This window comes from Egretta garzetta, unplaced genomic scaffold, assembly GCF_000687185.1.
Source record: "Egretta garzetta isolate BGI_Z169 unplaced genomic scaffold, ASM68718v1 scaffold287, whole genome shotgun sequence".
In the NCBI taxonomy this organism is placed as follows: domain Eukaryota; kingdom Metazoa; phylum Chordata; class Aves; order Pelecaniformes; family Ardeidae; genus Egretta; species Egretta garzetta.
In genome coordinates this window covers 9362212-9386013 of record NW_009260435.1, presented here as the reverse complement: position 1 = coordinate 9386013, position 23802 = coordinate 9362212, and the positions used below count along the sequence as shown (strand labels likewise).

Here is a 23802-nt window from a genome sequence, read left to right as displayed (position 1 = left end):
GGTAATTCTATCCTTGTGACTGCCAACACAATTTGCGCCATCCCATAGAAAGCTGTTTTGATTTCTAACAGTATAATTCTTCACTATTACGATCAAATATTTTCCTTTAAATGGTGATTGGATTTTTAGGCTTACTAAAGCAATCCTGTGTTGTAACAGGTGTTTCCACATTTGGATTTCCATAGTGCAGCGTGTCATTGCATAAAATTCCTAATTCATTAATTGTAATGGAAAACCCAAAAACATAGTATATAAATAAAACGTAACATTGCTTATCTCTTTGCAGTTGGATCCTGAAGCTAGCGTTGTTCTAAAAGAACTTCAGGTGAAACTTAGCAGTGTATTGGATGAACTCAGCGTAACATATGCTACAAGGTAACAAACCGATTTTACTGCAAACCTTAGAGAAATATTCCTGTTCAAAAATCTACCTTGTTGATTAAGTCTGGGTGGCTGCCTGGATATCCTGAGGCACAGCTTGCATCTGCCCTGATGAAGTGGCGTGCGTTTGTGTATGTGTTTAATCTCTGAAACATATAGCAGCATCCTCCCTGTAGAGAAAACTGAAGACAGGTTGTGGGCATGCACGTGTTAAAGAGGTGAGGCTGATGACTTTTGATCTGCTTTTTGGAGAACAAAAATTGCTGGTTTGTTCTTGCCTGAGGCAGTGTTAAACTTTTCTCCCTGACCATGTTTATGTTACTTCCTGGGACTGACAGCTTTTTCCAAGTGGCCTGCTTCAACCAGGGATGTCTGCTTATGTTTAGCCTGCTTCAAATGGTCACTATGAATGGCCTTCCTGGATCATTTGCTTGCCTGTGGCTCTGCAAAAATTGTCTACTGAGCCTTGCTCTCCAAGGCTTTCATTAATCCGAGTGCACACTGCAGTCCTGAATGAGGTTGGTGCTGTGCTAGCAGTGCCTGTGCTATGAGAAGCTGCAAGTTATTTTGCTTCAAATTAGAAAGGCATCTAAAAGGGATTAGTTCTGTAGAGGTATTCATTAAGTGAAGTCTGTAGCTGCTTATTTAATCCACCGATGAACTGTCTGGGTAGACAACGTTCCCTTTTTCTGTGTGCTTAGTTTGTCATATTGGCTTGCTTTCTTTTTGCTCCCAGGCCCTTGTTCTCCAATCACTGACAGTGCATGAATATAATTTCTTTCCAGGGCTTCTTTCCGAATGAGCCAGCTAGGTTTCTGCAGAAGAAAACCCAGGAATAGCTCAATCTAGGGTACGCTCCAGATAGCTAGAACATTCCTCATGGGTCAGTTTGTTGCCGGGGTTTGTGAAGTTAACAATGTTAGGAAGATGGCTAATATCAAGAAAAGCCTATGCATTATTTTGGCTTTTATTGGAGGGACTGATCCGAAGGGTTTACATGAGCATCTTCAACAGCAGCTTCATGTTGATTTTATCTAGGGCTTTGAAGCATGTAGGTCTGTACACATCCAAGTGCACTTGGAAACTGTACCAGTTTTTCTAGTGTTCTCACCTGGAGATTTGCGTTCTCTTTTTATGACTAGCCACGTAGCTGGAACAGCTTGCTGCCTAATTATAATGTTTCTTTTCTCTCACAGTAAGTTCTCTTTCACTTTCCTCAAGTTAATCTTTGCCATTTATCTTTTCACATTAATAGACCTGGTATATTTATGGCCTCTGTTTTGCATTTCTGTTCATAAATGAATCCTAAACCAATTCAATTAACCATAAATCAATTCATACACCAAATTACTATGTGTGCAGAGCCTTATTCTGCCTCTGAACTGTTGACTCTGATTAACTGCTGTTCTGCATTGTTTAAATATATTGACCAAAGATTGTATCACATCAATGACACTACAAGACTGTCAGACACATTACTCAACCAGATCAGTTAGGAAACAGAACAGCTTTCAGGAAAGCTGAACAGATACAACTTGAGGAGCAAGAACTTGTTTGCATCTGGCCCATGTACTTAAAACACAGGAAAGAAACGGAGGACAGCGGTGTTGATGTCATTTATTTAGATGGAAGTGGAAAAGCTTCCCTCCAGGAGGAAGAGTCTGACTACTTCTTCGTGGGGTTCTTTTGCAAAAGAATATTTTAAACTCCAAATGTTTTAGCTGTCTAGTTGCAAGGAAGGAAGCAAAGTTTCTGATGGCACTGACTCTGTGTGAAACCTGGGAAAAAGTCAAAGTGAGCCAAACAGGGCTGAATCAGTAGAAGTTTTCCGTTTTTCCTAAAGAAGAATATCAAAGTGGTTCATATTAACCATCAAGAGAAAAATAATTTATAGTCACCTGTTCCTGTTGTCCTTTCACACCAAAAATAGACTCCTGAGAAGTTGTTTCTAGCTGGTAGTCAATCATACCCTGAACTATGCATTCTGATATATCTGTTGCTTTCAGAAAGTAATTACTTGGCACCCCTGCAAGGGCATGCAAAGCATGATGACAGAATGGAAACAAGGGGGGAAAAAATCAAAACAGTACATGAATTAATTATATGAGCTATAATCCTTAGGAAGACTTATTTTCAGTCTCTAACACCTGCAGTATCTTGCGTTTGTGAACTTTCCATCACTGCAGAAAAGATTTAAATCTTGTTGAAGAACCAAATGATAAATGTTGTTTTCTATCCAAGAATTCTTTCATTCTCTCTCTTTTTTTCCCCATCCTGTAGTTTCCAATTTATTATTGAAGATTGCATAAGGCAAATGAGCAATGAACTGAATCAAATGAGAGGAAACGGGAATGCAACAGCCAACAAGAACAGCGCGGCCATTGATGCCGAGATTGTGCTACGGCCTCTCATGGATTTCCTGGACAAAACGTAAGTGTGGCAGACTGGTTTGTGTGGCAGATTAGGAGCTGGATGCTACAGTCAGGCATACTTGGTTTTACCCTGAAGTATCATTAATTCCTAGAAACACTCTGTAGCATTTTTAATATTTGTAGTGTTCACCTGTGTGCAGAATGCTATGCTTAAACCATTTAGTTATACCAGGCAATGTCTATGTAAGCTACGTTTGCCTTTCTATTTCATGTCACGTTTTGAGTCATTACAAAGAAGCTAGTGTAACGGTGTCTCCTCCACAAGCTACAGTAGAAAGATTGTACTGAACAAAAGAACAAAAGTAAATTCCCTATGCTGCAATTGTCTGGCATTTGTTCTAGGCTGGCACCCCGTGTCCCCCTGCTTATTAATATGCTCTTCTGTGGCCCCAAAGCCCTGGTCACCATTTGAAGATTTACAGAGCAGCTTGATTTTTTTTCAGTCGGTAAAAGGCTGAATTTTGAAATAGTCCTGCAAACTCACTCTTGTCTTCTCATCATCCTGCAGTGATGGGATCAGCTGTTCTGAAAGGCCATGTGCAGCACAGGCACATCTATAAGCACCTCGCCAGGGCACTACTTCACATTCTTATACTTTTCTAAAGATGGGACTGATGGGCTTCCTGTCTTAGAAACACGACTAGAATCACAGCTCCCAACTGCACATATGCATCACCAAAGTCTAAAAGTCTTTGGCATAAAGGGTGGGGGAAGGAATTGAAGGGCATTTTGGTTTTTCTTTGGGGGTTTAATTTTTCTAGGCTTCATTTTTTCAGGGCTTTGGCAATCACATTAATTTCAATGATAGCTGGCAATGGGCGAATGCTTCTTTAACGTACTTGATAAGATTTGACTATTTTTGCAACACTGTCAAGTGCAATGCCTGGGTTCCTAACCCGGAAAAAAAAATTTAGTAGCTTTATCCATATGTCAGCCTTTTATTTTTAGCAATCTACTGAGTCCTATGTGTTAAATCACAAAAGGGGTATGTGCTGCTTTCAGGCAGTATGGTTTTAGATTTTAATTATCTTTGAGCTAAATGTTTACTCCTAGCACATGTCTTGAAGAAAAGCCGAAAGTGTTTATATGCTTACAGGTGCCATCTTAAGCTCATCGTTTAAAAAAACAGGGTAAGCTGACTTTTGCCTGTCAGCTTCTATTCCAAATTGCCATTTCTCAAAGCCATCTTCGTAGCTTCTTTGACATTTAATTGAATAATGACATAATGGAAACAGAAATAGGTTTTAAATTAGTCCGAATCAAAAATATTCCTCACCACAAGAACCTTAAATGGAGTTTTAGCAGATGCTAAACCCATGCACAGAAAAGAAATATGTGAAATTAAAAAAACCAGCCCACTGCTAGGGAATATCACCTTCCTTACAAATACATATTTATAATAGGATTACAAAGGTGCCATATGAATATGGTTTGGGTTTCTGTTATTCCTTAATTATGCTTTTATTTATGTGTTTACTAAGAGTAGTAAGAGATGCTAGAATATGAATTGACATATTTATGATGTGATATGGATAATGATTTTACAATTATTTTTTACATTAATAGATTAGACATGATTTTCTAAAATTCCCCATGTATGCATTTTTGTGGTATTATTTTGAAATATTTTTTCCTGTGCCTGAAAACTGCAGCACTTTATTCATGATGCTACTTATCCATGATGATACATACAAGATGGTTTATGCATATACTCTTAAATACAGAAAAATACTGTCTAAGTAATTGATCCTCCAAAAATTTAATTTTACCATTAGTAGGAGATGGTACAATGGAACAGGTATGCCAGTATATAGAAACAAACGCTTCCAAATGGTAGCCCTGAATTCACATTAGCTATCAACGCCTAGTTCTACATCACAGTAGGAAGATAAAACAACAAGGGAGACGTTTGGTTTTTATTTTGAAGACATAACTATGTTATATACCAGAACTTTAATTTAGGGGCATGGGAGTGCTAAATTGTATCACCCATCAAACTTTATAACTCATCATTGTTTTGCATTTTCCATAAATATGTATCAGTAGTATATTCAGCAATAAATTGGGTAGTGGAGATTTACATGATTTTATAATCTGCGAGTCTCTTTTTTTTTTTTTTTAACCAAAAATATTTATTGATAATATTGCAAAATAACTAAGCTATGGAGAAATCATTATTGGGAGAGAAAAGCTAAACCATAATGGCCGTTAATCTGAGCATACAGATACAACACCTCAGAAGTCTTAATGCTGGTTTTGGAGACTGGTTTGTGTTTTGTTTTATTCCAGTTTAAGTGTCTCTGCGAAAATCTGTGAGAAGACAGTTCTGAAACGGGTTTTAAAAGAGCTGTGGAAGTTAGTCTTGAACAAAATAGAAAAACAAATTGTGCTTCCACCACTGACGGACCAAACCGTAAGTGTCCCAGCAGTAGTTCACCCACATTGCAAAGGACTGTAATCATGTGCTTAATCAGGTGTTTGCCAAGGGGCTGGCACTGTCCTTTTCTGTACCCCAACCAGAAGGAATAACGTATCGGCTGTATGCAGTGTGTTGCTCCCTGGTGTTTCGAAGTAGTGTAGCTAGGTTGCTCTCCTGCAGCTGGCGAGGAAGACCTTGCTCTTTCACATACTGCCTGCCCCCACTCGCAGCGGTTTTTGCGAATGAAGTATAGAAGCCGAATCACTGACTCCGTAGTGTGCTTTCATATAAGGGCTTTTAAGTTTGATTTCTCTTGACTTATCGTGCACTGTAACACTGCAAGTGTTCCTTGCCCTTCCCAGTTGCACCAGGAATTCAATCGCTTCCATTTTTGCAGCTTCCAGAATGCCAGGAATGTACCATCCCATTCTCCAGTCCTGCCTGCTGTGCCATTCCTCATCTTGAGGCAGCACTTAACATCAGGAAGCTGAAGCCAATTTAACTCTAAAGTTTTGGGGTATTTTGGGGTATTTTGATAGCAGGGCTGCATTTACAGCCTGAGAAGAAGAGGGAAAGAAACTGTAAGCTAATATGGAAAGTAGTGCTGCTACGCGCATGACCAGAGTGGGTGATGGCCTGACGTGAACCCTGAGTGGTGACAGAGCAGAGGGCACCAGTAAAATCTGGTTCAGTCTAAGGATGAAAGAAAAAGAGCCTGGCTTGGAGTGCCTTTTTTAATGCCTTTTGGTTTTTTGAGAGACTGGGATAATAAAAGTGTTAATTCTTTCTATTTTCAATCTTGTGTAGAACAAATTCACCACCTTTATGACAAGCTAATCATGACATTGCCATAGCGTGCCTTTGGGCAACGTTACTGTATACATCCTATGGTATCAGTGAAGCTGCTAAAAATCTATTGGTCAGTATCCATATATTAAAGCAACGTCATTAAATCATATTATAAGATATTAAGGATACATGAAAGAATATTGCTGGAGAGGCAAGAGGAAATCTAATAGAATATGTATAAATGGTGTTAAGGTAGCAATGAAAGACCCTGACCTATTCAAAATTCCAGGCCAGAGCTGATCACAAGATCATAGCCAGGACTCCATTCACTGGATTTGTTCATATTTACTATAATGCTCTTGTTTACTATGCATAATTAGAAACAGCCTCTCCTTCAATGAACGACTGTGTTAGATTTGTATTTCTGAGATTTTTAATTTGTTTTTCAAACACTTTGGTGCAAATTTTATCTTCTAAACACATAAGTAGCATTTAAATTGGGTAACTGCATTTCCCATCAGGCATTAGGAGCATTTATTAGCTTTGTGCAGGATCAGTTGTTACACGCTGAATCACAGAACAGCATGGTTCAGAGTTAAGGGGGGTTCTGTTGCTTTTTTTAACTCGTTGCCCAGAATATGGAATCACCTACCAAAGACTTAATAAGCCCACTTGGACAACAGCATGATATGCTTCAGTTAGTTGGGATAGTAAAACATTTGTAGAAACGTTTCCCCCAAGAGTTTGAATGTAGACCTTTATTTAAAAAGGAATAAAAATATTTTAGTCTTTCAACCATAGTGAAAATAACCTCTGCCTGCCAGCTGAACGCAGAGTTCCACTCGTCTGCCTGAATCTGCAAACACCTCTCTTGTCCACACTGATGCTCAGGAATGACACCAGGCTGTGATGCTGGTGTTATAGCCCATTTCAGAAAAGCTTATTCCAATCATTAGTTGAGCAAGCTGATACTGCGTTAAGCTATGGGTGTACATCTGGAATGCAAAACTTCCATGTTTCAGGCAGAACACAGAAAGGGTGGTAAAGAAGCAGAGAGAAGGAGCCCTCCCCCGTCCTCCAGGATGAAGAGTCTCTGGACGGGCGTTAGATTAGTTAGTGGCCAAAGGCAAGAAGGCTTCTGTTTGTCAGCCAGTTGCTGATTAAAGCAGAGACTGCACCTGGCATTCAAGACTTTTTAAGATCATTTTCAATGGTGACAGCTGGGCTTTCCACAAGTGCTTTGCCCCCATTCTTCATAAAACTGAAACAACCCTTGCTTCTCCACACTCATAAGAAACATGAGCCTCTGACTAGAAATTGTCTGCAGCATATTTTTTTCCAAATTTTGCTCAACATTTGTATAGTAGAAGATACAGCAGCTTAAATATATAGTCTGTAACGATTAAGGAACATGAAAAATAGGTACAAAGATTACTGGATTAGGCTTGCAGGGTGCTTGCAGTATCACATATGTATGCTACGCTTTACCAGCTGTTGGGATTTACTAGTGCTAGCCTCTATATAAAGTGTCCCTGTTGGCAGGGATGGTGAAAGGTGCATAGCTAGTTGCTGTATTGTTGTCTTTTGCTACTTCTATTTACCTTTGAACACACAATTAAACAAAATCAATGAAAAGTAGGCTACTGTAAGAGAGCTGTTTCCCTTTTCTAGCCTTGAATATTGCTCTCTCTCTGAGGGTGAGAGGCACAGACATTCGGAAGCAGGGTTTATTCTTTATTTTTCATATTTTCTTACCATTTAAGCTGCAGTTTTATATTACATCTTTTGTAATTGAACCATATGGAAGGAAAATTATTTCTGGAAACTGAAAACTTTTGGAAGAGAAAGGCTAATGAAAAGTTGTTTCCCTGAAATCCAGATATTCAGAACTGTTGCTGAACTGCTGAGTAACTGCACTAGTAATTGTATTTCTTGGAGTAATTGTGATAAAAAAAATGTGAGCATGGAATTATAGTATGATTCTGTTTGTTGAAGACAGTCAGGCAGGTGTCATGCCCTTGGTATCGTGCCAGGATTTTAGCTATTGTAAAATACTGCTTTAACTTCGTAACACTTTGGTATCAAGGCCTTGGCCTAACAGTGCGCCGTTATGCTGTATGTTACTCAGCCGAGGATGTCGGTGCAGGCAGTTAAGCTTTTGCAGGTTCCTCAGGGCTGCTCCCTTCCCATGATGGTTATTTGTATTAGCATAGCACCTGAGAGCTCTGGTGGTGGATAAATATCTCATTCACACTCTGTTTAAGAACAACCCCAGCCTTAAAACTGTTAAATACAAAATGAGATAGCAGACAGGAGCACACGGAACCACTATCAACAGAACACGCAACATTTGTATCAGGTGTAGGATATTGGAGGGAATGAGGGAATCATGCTGCAGGCATTCAACCACTTGGACTTATCAGCTGAATGAAAATATGTCTCATGTGTAATTGAAATTTTCATTTAGCTTTGCAAAACAGTGACTTTGGCTAATGTCCTAGAGAAAATAAGATCATGTTGACATAAAAAGCAAACACGCTGTAATGAGTCTGCTTCCTGAATTTTCAATGTGATTACAGGGGCCCCAGATGATATTCAGTGCAGCCAAAGATCTTGGACAACTGTCAAAACTCAAGGTAACGGAGCCAAATGAAGCTGTGAATGGCTTGCTCTAATGAAACAAATAGATGAAATATTAGTGACTGTGAGGCCGAGCCTTGTGCCTCATTCTTGTGCTTATTTAGTATAATAGGATTGAATATGGCAGTAACTATTTATAGGTGAGTAATGATTTTATAGTCTCATCAAAGACAAATTAAGAATAAAAGACTATGCTTATATGGTGAAGTTCTTTTCCCCTACAGTGTAGGTTTTCAAGAAACAATATGATTGCTGTAGGTTAAAAATTGTTGTAAAAGAAGTCTGAAGTTGAATTAATCCTTGTTAATCACAGAGGCATGGAGGGCATTTGGCAGTTTTGATTGTTTATTTGTTTTTCTAAGCATAGACAGGCCACAATCCTGTCTCTTTCAAAATCAACTGCAGTCATAACTTGCTTTGCAGGACCACGTGATTCGAGAGGAAGCCAGGAGCCTGACCCTGAGGCAGTGTGCAATAATGGAAGTAGCACTTGCCACTATAAAGGTACAGCTTTATGTGCTTTTCTGTCTGGTGCTGGAATGACCAAGAACGTTTGACATTAACAACAGATTCTGATATAGCATGGTCCCTTAGAATCATAAAGATCCCTTCGATATGTCAAGAACCATTTATTCCTAAACTCCTTGTATTGACTTGAAAGCAAATGTTTAATAGTCTGCTTGCAGGAAAGTTAGAAAACAGCTTTCCATTAAAGGACCTGGTGGCCAAAGCTTATCTGATTCTTCTGTTCCTTTACGGTTTAGAGTTAGTGCAGCTGACTCACTGGGGCTAAGCCCTTACTATGTTGCAGCGTAGCCTCTTTTTTTCTCCCACAAAGGAGACACTGAGCCTGAAAAGTGTGGTTATTCCTAGCTGCACTCTCCCGCAAATATGTATGACATTTTTTATAGCACACCAGAAAACAAAGCTTCTAATACCACGCGTTACCGTGTGCTATTTTAAACTCAATGTCCAGTAGAATTTATCAACTTTTTACAGTTTGGAATTCACCACCTAATTTACTGTCCCTCCTAAATAATTTGATTTAATTTAAAATGCCATTTAATTATTCTACGCATTGACCCCTGTTCAGCGAAAACAAAAAATCATATTCATTACACATGTTGAAAACACTTTTGAATACATTAATTTTCATGCATTATGTTGGTAATGCATAGAACTACTTAAGAAAAATCTTAGCATTGCAGTAAATGTTTTCCACTAGCTTTTTAAAGGAGCCATATAAGAGACAATCCATCCAACCTTCCTGCTGCCAATCTCATTACTAGAAATGCAAGGTAATTTATTGGTAATTGATAAAGTAACTCTAGGATTTGACCCCACGGGAAGGGTGTAAGGAGCAGCCCACAGGCCAGACGAAATGTTCTGAAAACTTTGTGTTCACTTCCACTCATTTTATGATCATTGCTTATTTACATATGATCACTCCTATATGTAAAAGTAAAGAGATTGAGTCCTTTTTTTTTTTTTTTTTTTTTTTTTTTTGATAAAAAACTGGAGACTTTCGTACAGTCTTCACAGGTTGGGTTTCTGAAGTCAAAAGAAACCATTAAGGAATATTATTTAATGTACTTACCAGTCTTTTTCACGTTGGCCTGGACCTTCACTTGGGGTAAATAACTCGAAAGCAACCAATTTAGAGAATAACAGCATATTTTCGTGTCTGCTGCATATCAGGAAGTTAAGGAGGCAGCTACTTAAGCATAAAATTGAAGATATAAATAAGAGAATGCATTCATGAGCAAGTCTTTTGCAAGAAAACAGTGTCTCAAAAGTCAAGAAAGAAGTACCAGTTGCCATCTCTTGTATTTGCAGTGGAATTGGCATTTCTTTCAGAAATAAAAAAAAATATTTGGGGATTACTGATACTGTGGAAACAGAAATGAAACAAAATGCTGAATTACTCTGTGCTCCCAAATTAAGCCCACATACCTCAGCTGGGTATGTGAATCTAGTTGTTTCCTTTCCAAGCATTCAGTCTATATAAATAAAAGTTGGGAAAAATGTAAAGTCTAACATTGCCTGAATTTCCAGTGCTTAAACTCTTAAGAGTCATAGATCGATATTAATCACTTTATTAAACAAAGTCTGGAATTGGAGGGAAATGTTTAGAAATAGGGAAAACCCTCAATTAATTCAGTGTTCTTATCTCTGTGTGCCACATTCATAAACTGAGCACAATAATGTTCTCAGAAACATATTTTCAAGCTGCAAGGCAATGACACAGTGTTATAACCTCCTTACTGTACTTGGTATGTGACACGGCAAAATCTTTTTTTTCCAAAATACTGAGCAAATACCAGAAACTGGTCTTACGCTATTAGCAAATGAACAAAGACAAACCTTGTGAGTTAACTCAAGAAAAAAACACTGCGATGTTGATTTAGGAATGCAGTTTGTAAGCTTAATGATCAAAATAGACAATATTTTGGTAATGCTAGATAAATATGATTTTTTTAACAGGAAAAAAAAAAAAAGCCTTCCCAAATAAAACCAGAAGAATGGTAAAAATGGCATATGGTAGCTGTTCAAAAATTAAGTAACTGATCATTGTAAGGAAGGGATTTGCAGGGAGGGGTATCTTTGGTCTGGCACAGTATTTTAATTTTTCCTTTCATTAGTCTCATTTTTAGTACCAAAAATTAATTCACTGAGCAACTTACAATTAGAGTATAGATGGTGCTATTAATGCTTTGAAAGCATAAAATAAAGGACTAATCTATCATCTTAAATATATATGACATATATATAAAAAATATATATAACGTATCATCAGTCTTTATATGTTGTAAAAAGAACATTAGCAATTTATCTAAGTGGGGTTTTTTTAGCTTAATTTGCAATTTACTGTTAGGAGAAGTGGCTTCCCAGCCTCAGTTATCTCAAACTGAGCTCTCTATCATCACAGCCCAGGGATATTGTTCATGGATAATAGTGTTCTAGTTTCTGTTTTTCTCCTTGCAAGCACTGTAAACCCGCAGGCACGTGACAGGGCGAACCCAGTATGGCTTGCGTGGCATTTGTCAAGTTTTGGCTGAGACTGCAGTGGCTCCAGCATTGATTGCCACGTACTTTGCATTGTGCACCCGGGTCTGCACCTTTCCTTTGTCTTGCAAACCTCTTTTGTCAGCTCTGAACCTTGAAACCCTTCAGACTGGAGCATGAGCAGCAGGTGAACTCTTTTAAGGGCTACATCTCTAAAGAGAGGGTAGTACCTGTCCAGCTAAATCTGTAAGCCCTGTTTACTCATTTTTCTATATTTGTTTCCATACAATAATAATATGTTTCTATGAGTGATTCTGCACACAAAAGTTACCATTTATGGGCAAAAGCAAAAAAAAAAAATGAGGAAGATCAAGGTTTCCTTGTTTCTTTAAACATCTGTTAGCTTTTGTGTTAGCTTTTAGTTCTTCGTGGCTGCTGCTGTGGATAACATTTTATTGGGAGACACAACTAAAAAAAAAAATCACAGTAATTGTTAGAATAGCAGGAAATATTAATAGATTTTAGCACTTGCTTATAATGAATTTGAGAATCAGAAGGTGAAATGTGCAGACTAACGCGCAATGGGTGTGTACGGGCTGTAGGTCTGCTTTGTCACAGCTATGCTTAGGATAAAGCATTTAGTATATATGTACGTGAACTGAAATGTATATATTGCACATAATCCTTTAGCAACACTCCAAAACTGCAGGGTGAAGAGATTCTACTTACAGTTCTCAACACTCCCTGTACTGAGTGCACCAATAGTGCACCAAGTCAGTGTCATCAAGTAGTCACAGTGTTTTCCTGAAAAACATTGTTTGCTTTTACTAATTAGCCATTAATGGGAGCTTCATACATTAATCTTGAGACCTAGAACTGTAATGTAGATTGCAAAATGCTTTGCAAAGTGTTTAAACAAAACAATGGTTTTAAACTTGTGTGGCAAATATACCTTCTTTGTAGCTTAAGTAAGTGGATTATTTCATCAACCACTGTCTTGTATAAAATTTTAGGGAAAATTCTTTATTTTGGGAGGAAGCTGGGAAAAACCTGCCCTAATTTTTCAGAACTCAGCTTTGGGATTGGAAACATAATATAATACTTGCAATAGTTACATAGTCGGTGTGGCATCAAAGTGGTAAACATATTTTATTCCAAATTTAGCTGTGCCAGTCATCTTTTGTTTAAAGCGTTTATGATAATTTAGCTTTTTTTCTGCCTTTTTTTTTTTTTTAATTAATGAAAGAAGGAAGGGAGCACTCAAATTATCACTGTTAAATGGGCCAGTGAAAGGAGGGGTGCTGTCTTGCAAGCCGTCCTTGATGAACAGCTGGCAGTAACCTCTACATGGGTGGAACTGCTTGCAGAGTGAAAGATCTGCTCCCACCTTACGTCTGCAGGAAGCGCTACTGGAGCAGTCATTTACTGCTGCATCAGTCGTAGGAGTGTGTAAAGAGAACTGTGGGCAGAGCTGCTCTGCCCCAGAGGAAACCCTCTTTTGATGGATGAAACTTACTCCCTGTCTTCAAGGGCAATACCAACCGATGAGCAACTTTTCTCTTCCATCCTCTTCCAGGAAGTCCAGGAAACTCTGATGTGGTCACTCCAGGATGACATAAATATTTTCTGCATATCCACAGTAAAACAAGTCAAATCTGGAATCAAAAAAAGATAATCACCATGGAAATCTCCATGGAATTTCTAATCATTTCCCAGAGTATAATCATAATTTCAGGCACAATTACAATGCAATGCTAATCCAAACCTTCATACTCTAGGATCTTCTCTTTTAAAATTCCACAAAATTCCCCTTTCCCTCAGGAAGAATATATTCTTCATGCGTGCTATAAACCCTGCCTTGAATTTTGAGATTTATTTTTTTTTAGATAAAGAATTAAAACCGATTCTACTCTGCACAACTTAGAAGAACCCTACAAATATGTATGTCCAGTTTTGACATATAAATACTTGAGATCATGAAGACCAAAATTATTTTTTATATATTTTTTTCTCCCACAAGGCTTAAATTTTTACCTTTGGAATGAAGCTCTGTAGTAGAGATGATGATGGTTATCTCAACTGCTATAATCATAAATCTAGATACACATGCCACGTGTTATTTTTAAATGTTTGTGTAAGAGTCTTAAAATGCTTTTCTGTAACTGAGGACTCTCATGGATAATTTGCCTCTCTTACTGACCATATTTGTTTTTCATTTTAGCAATACTTCCATGCTGGAGGAAGTGGGCTGAAAAAGAATTTCCTGGAAAAGAGCCCGGACCTACAGTCCCTGAGATACGCTCTTAGCCTTTACACCCAAACTACTGACGCCTTGATAAAGAAGTTTATAGACACCCAGACATCTCAAAGTAAGTGATCTGTAAGAGAGATATAACTGTACCAAATTATATTTTAAATGTTTTAAATTGTTGGTTGCCAGTCGCATTCTCCAAACACTGTGGTATTTTAGAGTTTATTGTCACAAATTTGCCCACATGATGTTATCCCATATCAACCATTGTCAATCAGTGGAGCTTACCTGAGGACAGGGCATTTATCAGCTTGTCACTTTACATGAAGAATAGGTCCCAGAGCTCTACATGAACACTGACTATCAGGGGTACTTACAGGAGTGCTCCACACAGAAACGGTTGTAGAAGCCATACCAGAGCGCATATTACAATTGCAGAAACAGAGTAAATTTGTAGCGTACATTGGCAGTCCTAGACACTTTCAGAGCTGTAGGATATTAATTACTAATCACAAATAACTGCAAAAAGCATGACATATCCCTTCAGGTTTCTTGTTGGGATTAAGGACAGTGAATTGTGAGCAATGTGACCTTAACGTAGCACACAGATTGCATGTTACAGAACCCACACTTCTCTGCCTACCAGGTCATGTGTGGATTCAAAAGGAATAGAAGGTTTCTGTAGGCTAAAGTACAGCATTATTTTTCCTGTCAATTTTTGTCCTTTGTGCATTTCAGAGTCAAAATCATTCTGCTGAAAATATCACATCATTTTTTTATGCTCACTTATCAAAATTCACAATCTTTATACTTTCCCAAAAGCAAACCAAGGCAGGGAACATGCAAGAACATATTAGGTGTACTTTGAGTCTGGGCACCAGCAACACTGAAGCCACTTTTTCCTGCTCTAGAATTTTAGTGTAGTGCACCAAAAAAATTGAAACACAGAGTCCTCTTCATTTAAAATATATATACCATTAATTAACGGTGTATTTCAGATGAGATTTCAATAGGAGGACAAGAGTTCAGTGTTATACTTTTAAGCAAAGATTCCTTCTATTTTCAAAAAGAAGCCATTTCTTAGCATTTTTCTTATCAATCTAGGACAGTGTTTTCATACTTCTACAGTACATACAGGAACTGCTTTTATATAGATAATGTGAATTATATTCCAAGCTGAATGGTTTCTTCATTCTAGAAACTGCAAATTTTTCCATAATAGCAATCTTTACTAGATTTCTTCTGAATGCAATGGGCATTTGTAAAAATGGCCTGTCCGCCTCTTCATGTCTTTGGGAAGGAATACAATTTGCTGATCTATAAAGAATTGCCCTGCTCCCACTCATGAGAATCAGAAAAGTTTTAATTGTACAGTTAAGCTGGAAATCAATTGCTTTTCCCTCGGAAGTACAGTATGGTACAGTATAAAAACCATGAAACATTAGTTCTGCCACTTGCCCCAAGATTAATTCCAAGGAATTATTTCCTTGGCAGCTTCCATGTTAGATTGAAGATCTCTGCTAATTCATACATTACAAGTGAGAAAATTGCTATAAAACTTTAATATATAAGGAATAGATTCTCTCCCTCCACCCCCCACCCCCCCAAAGGATTAACAATATGGGTTTAGGCAGAAAATTAATTACAAGTATATTTTGCTTTTCCTTACACATGCTTTCATTGTAACTTCAGGAGAAAAAGTTATCAAGGTTGTAGCCATAAGCAGAGATCTTTTACAAATCCTGAACTGCAAACTTGAATTTTCTGATTTTCATCACGATTTCAGCCTAAGGTCTGTGTTCAATTCTGTGCATTAACATGCCTATATTGGCACAACAGTATTATCAGAAGTGTAGCCACTGGGAATGAAAGTTAAGGAAAAGCGACTCATAGCTTTTCATCGTCCTTTAATGTCTCATTTATAAGAGCTAAAAAACTCATCTATTACAACCTCCAGCCTCACAACTGTAGCTGTACCATTAGCATTTAATTAAAACAACCCTGTCTGCAAATCAGAAACTTTTTCTGCAGTGTGATTAACTTACATCTGCCCTCATATTTGTGTAGGTAACCAGTCCATAATCAATAGACAGTTGGATGTAATTAAACTCAAAGCAATGGAAAAAAGAATACTTTAAATCTAAAGAAAATAGCATATCAAATAACAACCATGACTGTAGTTAAAAGTGGATGCTCAGTTTTCCTTTAATGACTACCAGAATCAGACAATAATCAGGCTTACTTTTAACCAAAGGTGAAGATACGTTTTCATTTGCCATAATTAAACTGCAGTGTTTCTTAGAAACCAAATTTGTTTGATTGGTCTGAGGAGGGGGAGTTACTTTTCACCCCCTATAAGCATAATGGCTGTGTAAAAGTGTGTGCTATGGTCCTTGATACTTCCTGTATTCCATGTACATGCAGGGTCAGGTTCAGTAGGAATAACCAAATTATCCAAGAATACGCTTTTGCACCACTTCTAAACAAGGATGACCGCTTGAACCAGAGTTTTGATTCCCAGCCTTTGTGCTTATACATTCCTAAAGACCTTCCTGGAAACAAAACAATTTGCATAAGCAATATTGATTAAAACATCCCTAACTTTTAAAATTATGACTTAATCTCAGGGATTCATAGGATTTCATGCAGTGGTTTCAATACACTAGATACTTGAAAGCTAAACTCTTATTGCAGTTTTCAAATACGGCAGGAGACAATATTGTTATGGACGTATACTTTAAATGCAAATTATCACACAGTCAGAACTAATGAAGTTAACTGCCATAATCTTACTATGATGATTTTTCCTTTTCAAAGCACCTCTACAGACTCTCAAGTCTGGTTTTGAAACAGACAGGTGTGTGAAAAAGTAAATGACAATGCTGAGCATAAACCCATGGTAACAGATGACATTGTTGGTTTGGGGTTTGGTTTTTGTTGTGGTTTTTTTTGTTTTTTTCCCCCTCCATATAATGATAGGAATTTAAAAGGAATACGATGACAAAAGTTGTAAATTCAACCCTCACTCAATGTTGTGGAAACAAATCTGTAACCACACTATGAAAATGGAAGATAAAAGAAAAATGTTATTGGACAATACAGATCTCAGAGTAGCATACTTAGTGACATAGCTGAAGTTCTGTCATAGTCTGTCACATTACACACCTGCCTTTCTGCCTGGCACTGGAGGGGAGAGAGGTTTCTCTTCTCCGATTACATCCCTACTGCTATCCCAGATCTGCCACACACTTCCAGCTTGTTTGGAAAACAAATACTGCTGAGACTCTGATCGTTACAGATTTTAACATTGCTAGCAATATGGTAGTAAGGGGAAAGATTATCTATGTTTGTCCTTTAGTATAAAAAAAAGGAATTTATTTCCAGAAAAATAAGCAAAACCTACCAGCACTTGATCCATTTTAATCCCAACCCACAAATGTAAAACTTGCAGAGCAGCATTCTCTTTTGCAAATAAATAAATTATCAGTATTGTTTGGTAGGAAAACTTTTACAATTTTACATACAATGAGTTATTAACTGCTCACAAAATTTAGTTCCACTTATCTGGACGTCACATTGAATATTAACCAGAAGGTGTCCGGGTGATTCTGCAACGCCTGTTGTAAGCACGTTTTTCTGGATCAATGTTTTCTTCTTATTCAACCATGCACTAGTGTTAGCTCTGCCAAGAACCATTTTGTGGAGCAGGTTGTGCTTAGGCTCTCTAAAATCGACATTGATAGAGACCTAAAGGATTTTGAAAAACCCGAAGGCAGTTTAGTGAAGAGAACTGCATTTCAAAGCCGGAGTGACTGGTATCTTACTGTATGGTCACTGACACCTCTGCAAAGTGACAATCTCATAGCATCAGTACATCTGAGGTGTAGATCTCTGACTGATTCTGTTTTCTTCAGACTTCTGTCAGCTGTAAATTGTCACTTTTAGATGGGGCACTACTGATAATTTACATTAGCCTGTACTGTAAAAGTGACTTTTTTTTTTTTTCTCCTCTGAATTCAGCTGCAGGATAACATTTCTGCATAAATTCCAACTGTAATATGGATTGCTTTCAACATCCGTTGTGACCAAACAATTGTTTGTGCACACTGCACTTGTGCCAAGCATCAGTGGTAAAATAATAGCGTGCTGCCAAGCCTGACCTATAAAACCTGCTCAGTTGCAGGGACTTGGGGGTTCAGTGCTGTATGGCTAAAGCACACCACAGCTGGCTAGTGGCTGGATGGCAGCCAGCAAGCCAGCACCGAATATCATCAAGGAAAGCTCAAAGGTTTCTGTAAAAGGCCATGTATTTGGAGACTGATGTATTTATACAAGTTGTCAACCTACATCAGCTCTAGACAAAAAGGTCACATTTCAGTTCATGCAGGACAAGCTAATTTTAACTAAACTTGAGCTAAATTCAATCACATTTTCACAATCAAGACAAAACTATAAAAGCCAAAGGACAAACTCTTACTGTGTTTCTGTATTTCAGAAGAGAACAGACAGACTCGGAACACTGAAGTAGACTTACATCCATATCTATTGTACAAACTCTCCTACTCCATGGTATATTTGACTTACTGTCAAGAATTTTTGGCCTGGCAGTCAACTTTTTATTGAATTAAGTTATACCTTCACCTTTTAGACTATTTGATTTAAAGGACATCAATTTTGAAATTAAATTTATGGCTGTGGTTTAGTTTAGCAACTACCTTAAATCTTCAGTAATTTCATAAACTATAGCCTGTGTTGTGAATGATTGCATTTGGTTCGCATCAACTCTTGTAACATTTGGACAAATATTTTAGCAAACAACATAACAAGACAGCACCTCAAACATTAGTGTCCTGAATTTTCTCTCTTTATTACCACTAATTTCTCCAAAGTAAATGCCACTGCTGCATCTAAAATGGCTACTTACTGGAAATAGAGAAATATTTTTTCTTATAAATTTGCAGCAGTGTACTCTTATAAACCTCATTAGAGAATGCTACTGTTATTGTAAGGTACACAACATAGCAATCCATAGTGGCAGGACTGCAATATATTTTTTAGCTTAACTTTAAAGACTTTGTATTACTTAGGCAGAAAAATCAATACTCATCTAGCGACAGGAGCTCATACTACTATCCCTACTTGCGCATTTAAATGACTGCAGAAAAGGCAATTCTTTCACATCAGCTGACTCGTATTGGATTTCTTTGTTCTTATGCTGGGCAGTTGAAGGCTAAAAGAGGAAGAAGCATCTGAAAAAAACAATAATAAGCAGAATTTAAAATATTTACCTAATGGGAACGGGTAACTGTAACCGTAATTCCTTATTCATCTATAAATGAAGAGAAATTATTTTCAACTGCCAAACCAAAATTCAATTATGTGTTCCTTTGCAACCTGTGATGGTACGAGGCAAAGCAGAACCTCACTGTCTTCTGTCTTCGTAAATATACAGAATCAGATTCAGATACTAAGCTGATAGTTCACTCAGAAAACAGCAAACTTACTATAGCTTAGGCAAGCAGATAGATGACATCAGACTATAGAAAATAAAGATTGTTTAGCAGCTCTTATAAGTGAAAAAGGAAAGGTTTTTTTCTGCTCTTTTGCATGTCAAAACCATTGTATTATTAACTGTCATATGTCATATCATGAACTTTAAATCCTACAGAGCATTTCCAGTACTCTCATAGCCTATACTTCAGACAGAATTTAACTCAAGAAATAATCCCTGCTTCATTCACTGTAGTTTTAAATTGAGGTTACAATCATATGCTACAAAATTTCATGAAAGAAAAAAATAGACTTTTATAAGCTGCAGAAATCAGTGTACAGTTGCAAAGAATGTATATTAATGAACAACAGAAAACATAAGAACAATGAAGAAAGTTGCAGAATTACAACTAATAGAAGTATTCTAGCATATGCTAATATCAAAACTCTGGTACTACAACCAGTACTGTCTACTCACACCATAACATACTGGTTTTATCTTATGCTTTCTGAATTCCTCGTATCCCTGTCCGGCATTACAGAAATTCAAAAAGGAGAGAATGTATTTTGCTAGCATGGCTTTATGCAATTAAGAGACTTACAGATGCTGCAGAACCTTCTACCAACCTTAATACCTTCACACCAAGTGATACTTAAGATAAATGATTCATGTTTTCTAATCACATACAAACCCCAATCTTTTCTTGGTAGCCTGAGGAAAGAACGGTGGCTGAAAGTCAGTCAGCAAGTAACTGAACTTGGGTCTCAGAATCCGACCAAACAAACGATTATCCAGTTTGTTTAGCAACCTTCTAGAGCAAAGCACGCTTTGCAGTTAGCATGGTTTCCATCACACTAAAATCAGGTTTCCCTGCTTGCCTTCCTTTTCTCCAACACACACACAGAAGAGATCATTTAGCTTGCTACATCCAGCTCTTAACAATTCAGCTTTAACTTACTCTTTGTATTAAATGAAAATGTTAAAACATGCACTCAAGATTTTCCTCTAAATCACAGAGCCTCAGGATCCTGTGAAAATATAACTTGAATAGTCACCCTGATCTTTGTCTTCTAATAAATTAGCAGATGAACCCCAGACAACAATGCCAACAGAATACATGTGTTTAACCAGGAGATGGCAAATGTTTGTCTGAATTAAAATGTTGATTTCATAGCTTGTGTAATACCTGGAGCACTGGGCAATGTGCAAGCTTGAATACTTGTTCAACTTTTTCATTCTTATGTCCTTTACAGAAAATAAGGTCAAAGCATAGGTCCAGTATTTAAATAACTGGTCGGAGCTATGCTGAAAAAGCTTGCTGCCAGATGGGACAGGATAGGGTTACCACAGGGCAAGGCTGCTGGTTCAGCTGGTTTTATTTTGCCTGGCTCACAGTGCTTACTGAGCTTTTTCTAAGTCTCAGGTACTAAAAGGATGTCATGCATGATGATTAGTTTGCAGGTAGGTGTTTGTCTTTTAAACTAGATTTCTAATCCTCAGAGAAATAAAGAAGGTGTTGAAATCCTGAATCCTAAAAGCCAGAGTTAAAAGAGCAAAAAAAAGTAAACCTCCATAGATTTAGGAACTTTTAATACAGCTATAAAGACTGTTCCAGAGCCTAGCTTATCTTTGACTACTTTGAGGCAAAGATACTGCAAAAGTCACCACCTGCAACAACTTTATGAGTGTCTGGATGAGAGGAGGAGAAAGTCAAGAATCTACAAAGCTCCAGGAAGAAGACAGTCTGTAAAAGAGCATCTAGACCCAGAAATATAAATATGTAAGAACCCTAGGCATTAGGAGGAGGCAGTGTAGACATACAGAGAGAGACTATACTTATTTGATTAAAAGTAACAGGAAAGGCTGAAAAAACTCAGTAAGAAAAAAATCACTTCCATTTGGTATGGAAGTTGGGGAAATCAGAGCGCTCCAGCAGGACAGAAAGGAACAATGTGAATAATCTAAAGTTAATTATAGATCCATGCCAAGTGGAAGAAGAGAAATACCACATACCAACGTGGCAATATGAATCTGAGGAATGAGCAAATTATGAAATTCCAAGATGAACAGCAGCACTCCCTTTCCATAAACTGTTTAATTCATGTTCATCTTCTCAACCTGGGGGTCATTTCAGCCCTCCAATAAATGTAAGGAACCATGAATGTATGGGAAATTGGTATATAATTGTGTAAAAAAATATCATAAATTCAAATAAAGGACTTCTGAAAATATATTTTTATATATTCAATAAATTCTGAAAATTCAGTGCTTTACTTTCAAAGCAAATAATAGATTATTACATTGCAATAACTGCAGATAGTATAAAAGCCTTCCAAATACAAATAGGAGCTCTGTTTTCAGAACGCCCGAGAACAGCCGCTGATCGCATTGGGACACTGTGGAGGCTGCTTAATCGATTCCAGCTTCCAGAAATTGACTCGGTTCTCTCCTCAGAGATACGTAACTTCTCACAGTAGGAGGGCAATAGAGAACATTTCTGAGTTCTCTGTAACCTGAGCTGAAAAAGACCCTGAATCCAGATCCACATCAGGTTTTGGACATACAGCTGCTGGTTTTGGTGACGAAGTCCAACCCTTATTTTTCTACTGAATTTTTCCTGAATTTCCAAAAAGCTCCAGTTTTGACTCTGTGTCATGTCTCAATTCTCTCTTATGCATACGCACTGGCAGCTTAACCATATACTTAAGGCTCAACTGGACAGCAGGTAGAGAAAAAAAAATCCACTTTGTTTACTGCTGAGATTTTTTTAATAAAACAGAATTTTTTGAATAATTTTGAATAAAACAATTTCCCAAACAAGTTCTATGAACTTTGTGAATGCAATGCAAGTTTGAGGAAAGGCTCATAGAGACAATAGAAGGCATAAGAACATATCGTCCTCATAAATATTTAGCAAAAAAGTGAGTCTCATTTTTACAATATGATGGTGTAGTTAGAATTGTCCCTGCAAGGACCACTTAAACAAAAATGGGCACTGCACAGACCACAGGCACTTTAACAACTAATGCTTCTGGAGTTCAACAGTAAAGAAAAAAAAAAATAAAAAGACAAGGAAAGAAACCTAAATTTGTTGGGTTTGAAAGCTGTAATCATTATTGGATGCAACAAGAACAACATGTCCCTAGCTAAAGAACAATAAAAACATTCATTATTCTCTTTTGCTACTGGATGACTTTGCAGCATAAAAAGAATCCTTATTTGCAAGCATGCCCTTAATCTCAATCTCTCTCTCTCTCTCTCTCTCTCTCTCTCACACACACACACACACACACACACACACACACACACACACACACACACACACACACACACACTCTCTCACACACACACACACACACACACACACACACACACAGAGCCACTGGCTTGTATTCTTTATGTTGTGAGAAAGAGACCCTCAAATAAAGCCTCCTCCAGATTTAAGGATTTTGCATGAAACTACCAACAGGAAGATATGATGAATACTAAAAGATCTTAAAGCAGTTTCAAAAGAAAGACTTGCTATCATCCTAAGATAGAACATATGGTGGTTGATGTTCCGTACCATGAAACAATATGCTAACCTAGGATTGTACAGCCATTTTCAAACTCACAGGCCCAGAGGGGGTGAAAGAGTAGGCTTGCATGGCTGAGCACAGGGACAGATTCTTCTCTTAGGGTTCAGTACTGTGTATTTCTGACTTTCACCATCAAATTATTGGGTTTTCACTGCTCAGTAGTCAAGGCTGCTGTGTTTCACTTTCTTATAGCTACCAAATTTTGCCATACTGAACTGTAACAGAAGAGATTGCAAGATCAATGACAACATTTGTCTAAATACAATACCACCTAAAAACTAACATTGTTAAACAGAGAGGTCAGGCAACACCTTTTCAGACACAGCAGTTTTATCTTCCATAAATACTTCTGTATAAGAATATGCATCATTGTGTAAACTTCCTTATGTTTATATTAGAATATATAAGTAGTGCAAACTTTTGGCATAGTTACAGTGCTGGTTTTAGTAAATATGTACACAAACTCTGCTATCTTAACTACTCACAGCAGTGTAACTGTGGGAGTTGGAGAGTCAGAGCTGAGACCTATGAACAGTCCAATGATTAGCTCAGCTGCTCAGATGTGTTTTGCCACTCTTACCAAGGTCCATGCTGCATACCAATGCTCCTAGTAGCCCCCCCAACAAACTACACTTAATATTTGCCTTTTTTTTTTTTTTTTCTCTTTCCAAGAAATTACAAAAGCATCCCAGTTCTCATGCCCCAGCTCTGCAGAGGTACTACTCCTGCTCTTTCAAGGTCTTAAATTCTGTTCTTAAATTTTATGATAGCTCACTTTCTGTTGATCCTGTCCTGCTGGGCTCTTTTTTTTTCAT

The 23802-nt window shown here is 37.6% G+C and overlaps 1 protein-coding gene across 2 annotated transcripts in view; it reads left to right on the top strand.

Moving 5' to 3' along the window:
- UNC13C (unc-13 homolog C) overlaps positions 1–23802 on the top strand; it is a 178488-nt gene that overhangs the window by 146679 nt on the left and 8007 nt on the right. For both annotated transcript variants that reach the window (XM_009643989.2, XM_035899467.1), the window contains 6 exons: positions 287–375; positions 2662–2811; positions 5103–5226; positions 8601–8657; positions 9085–9165; positions 13889–14036. In XM_009643989.2, the coding sequence (XP_009642284.1) occupies positions 287–375; positions 2662–2811; positions 5103–5226; positions 8601–8657; positions 9085–9165; positions 13889–14036 (649 nt within the window). The remainder of the gene's footprint in view (positions 1–286; positions 376–2661; positions 2812–5102; positions 5227–8600; positions 8658–9084; positions 9166–13888; positions 14037–23802) is intronic.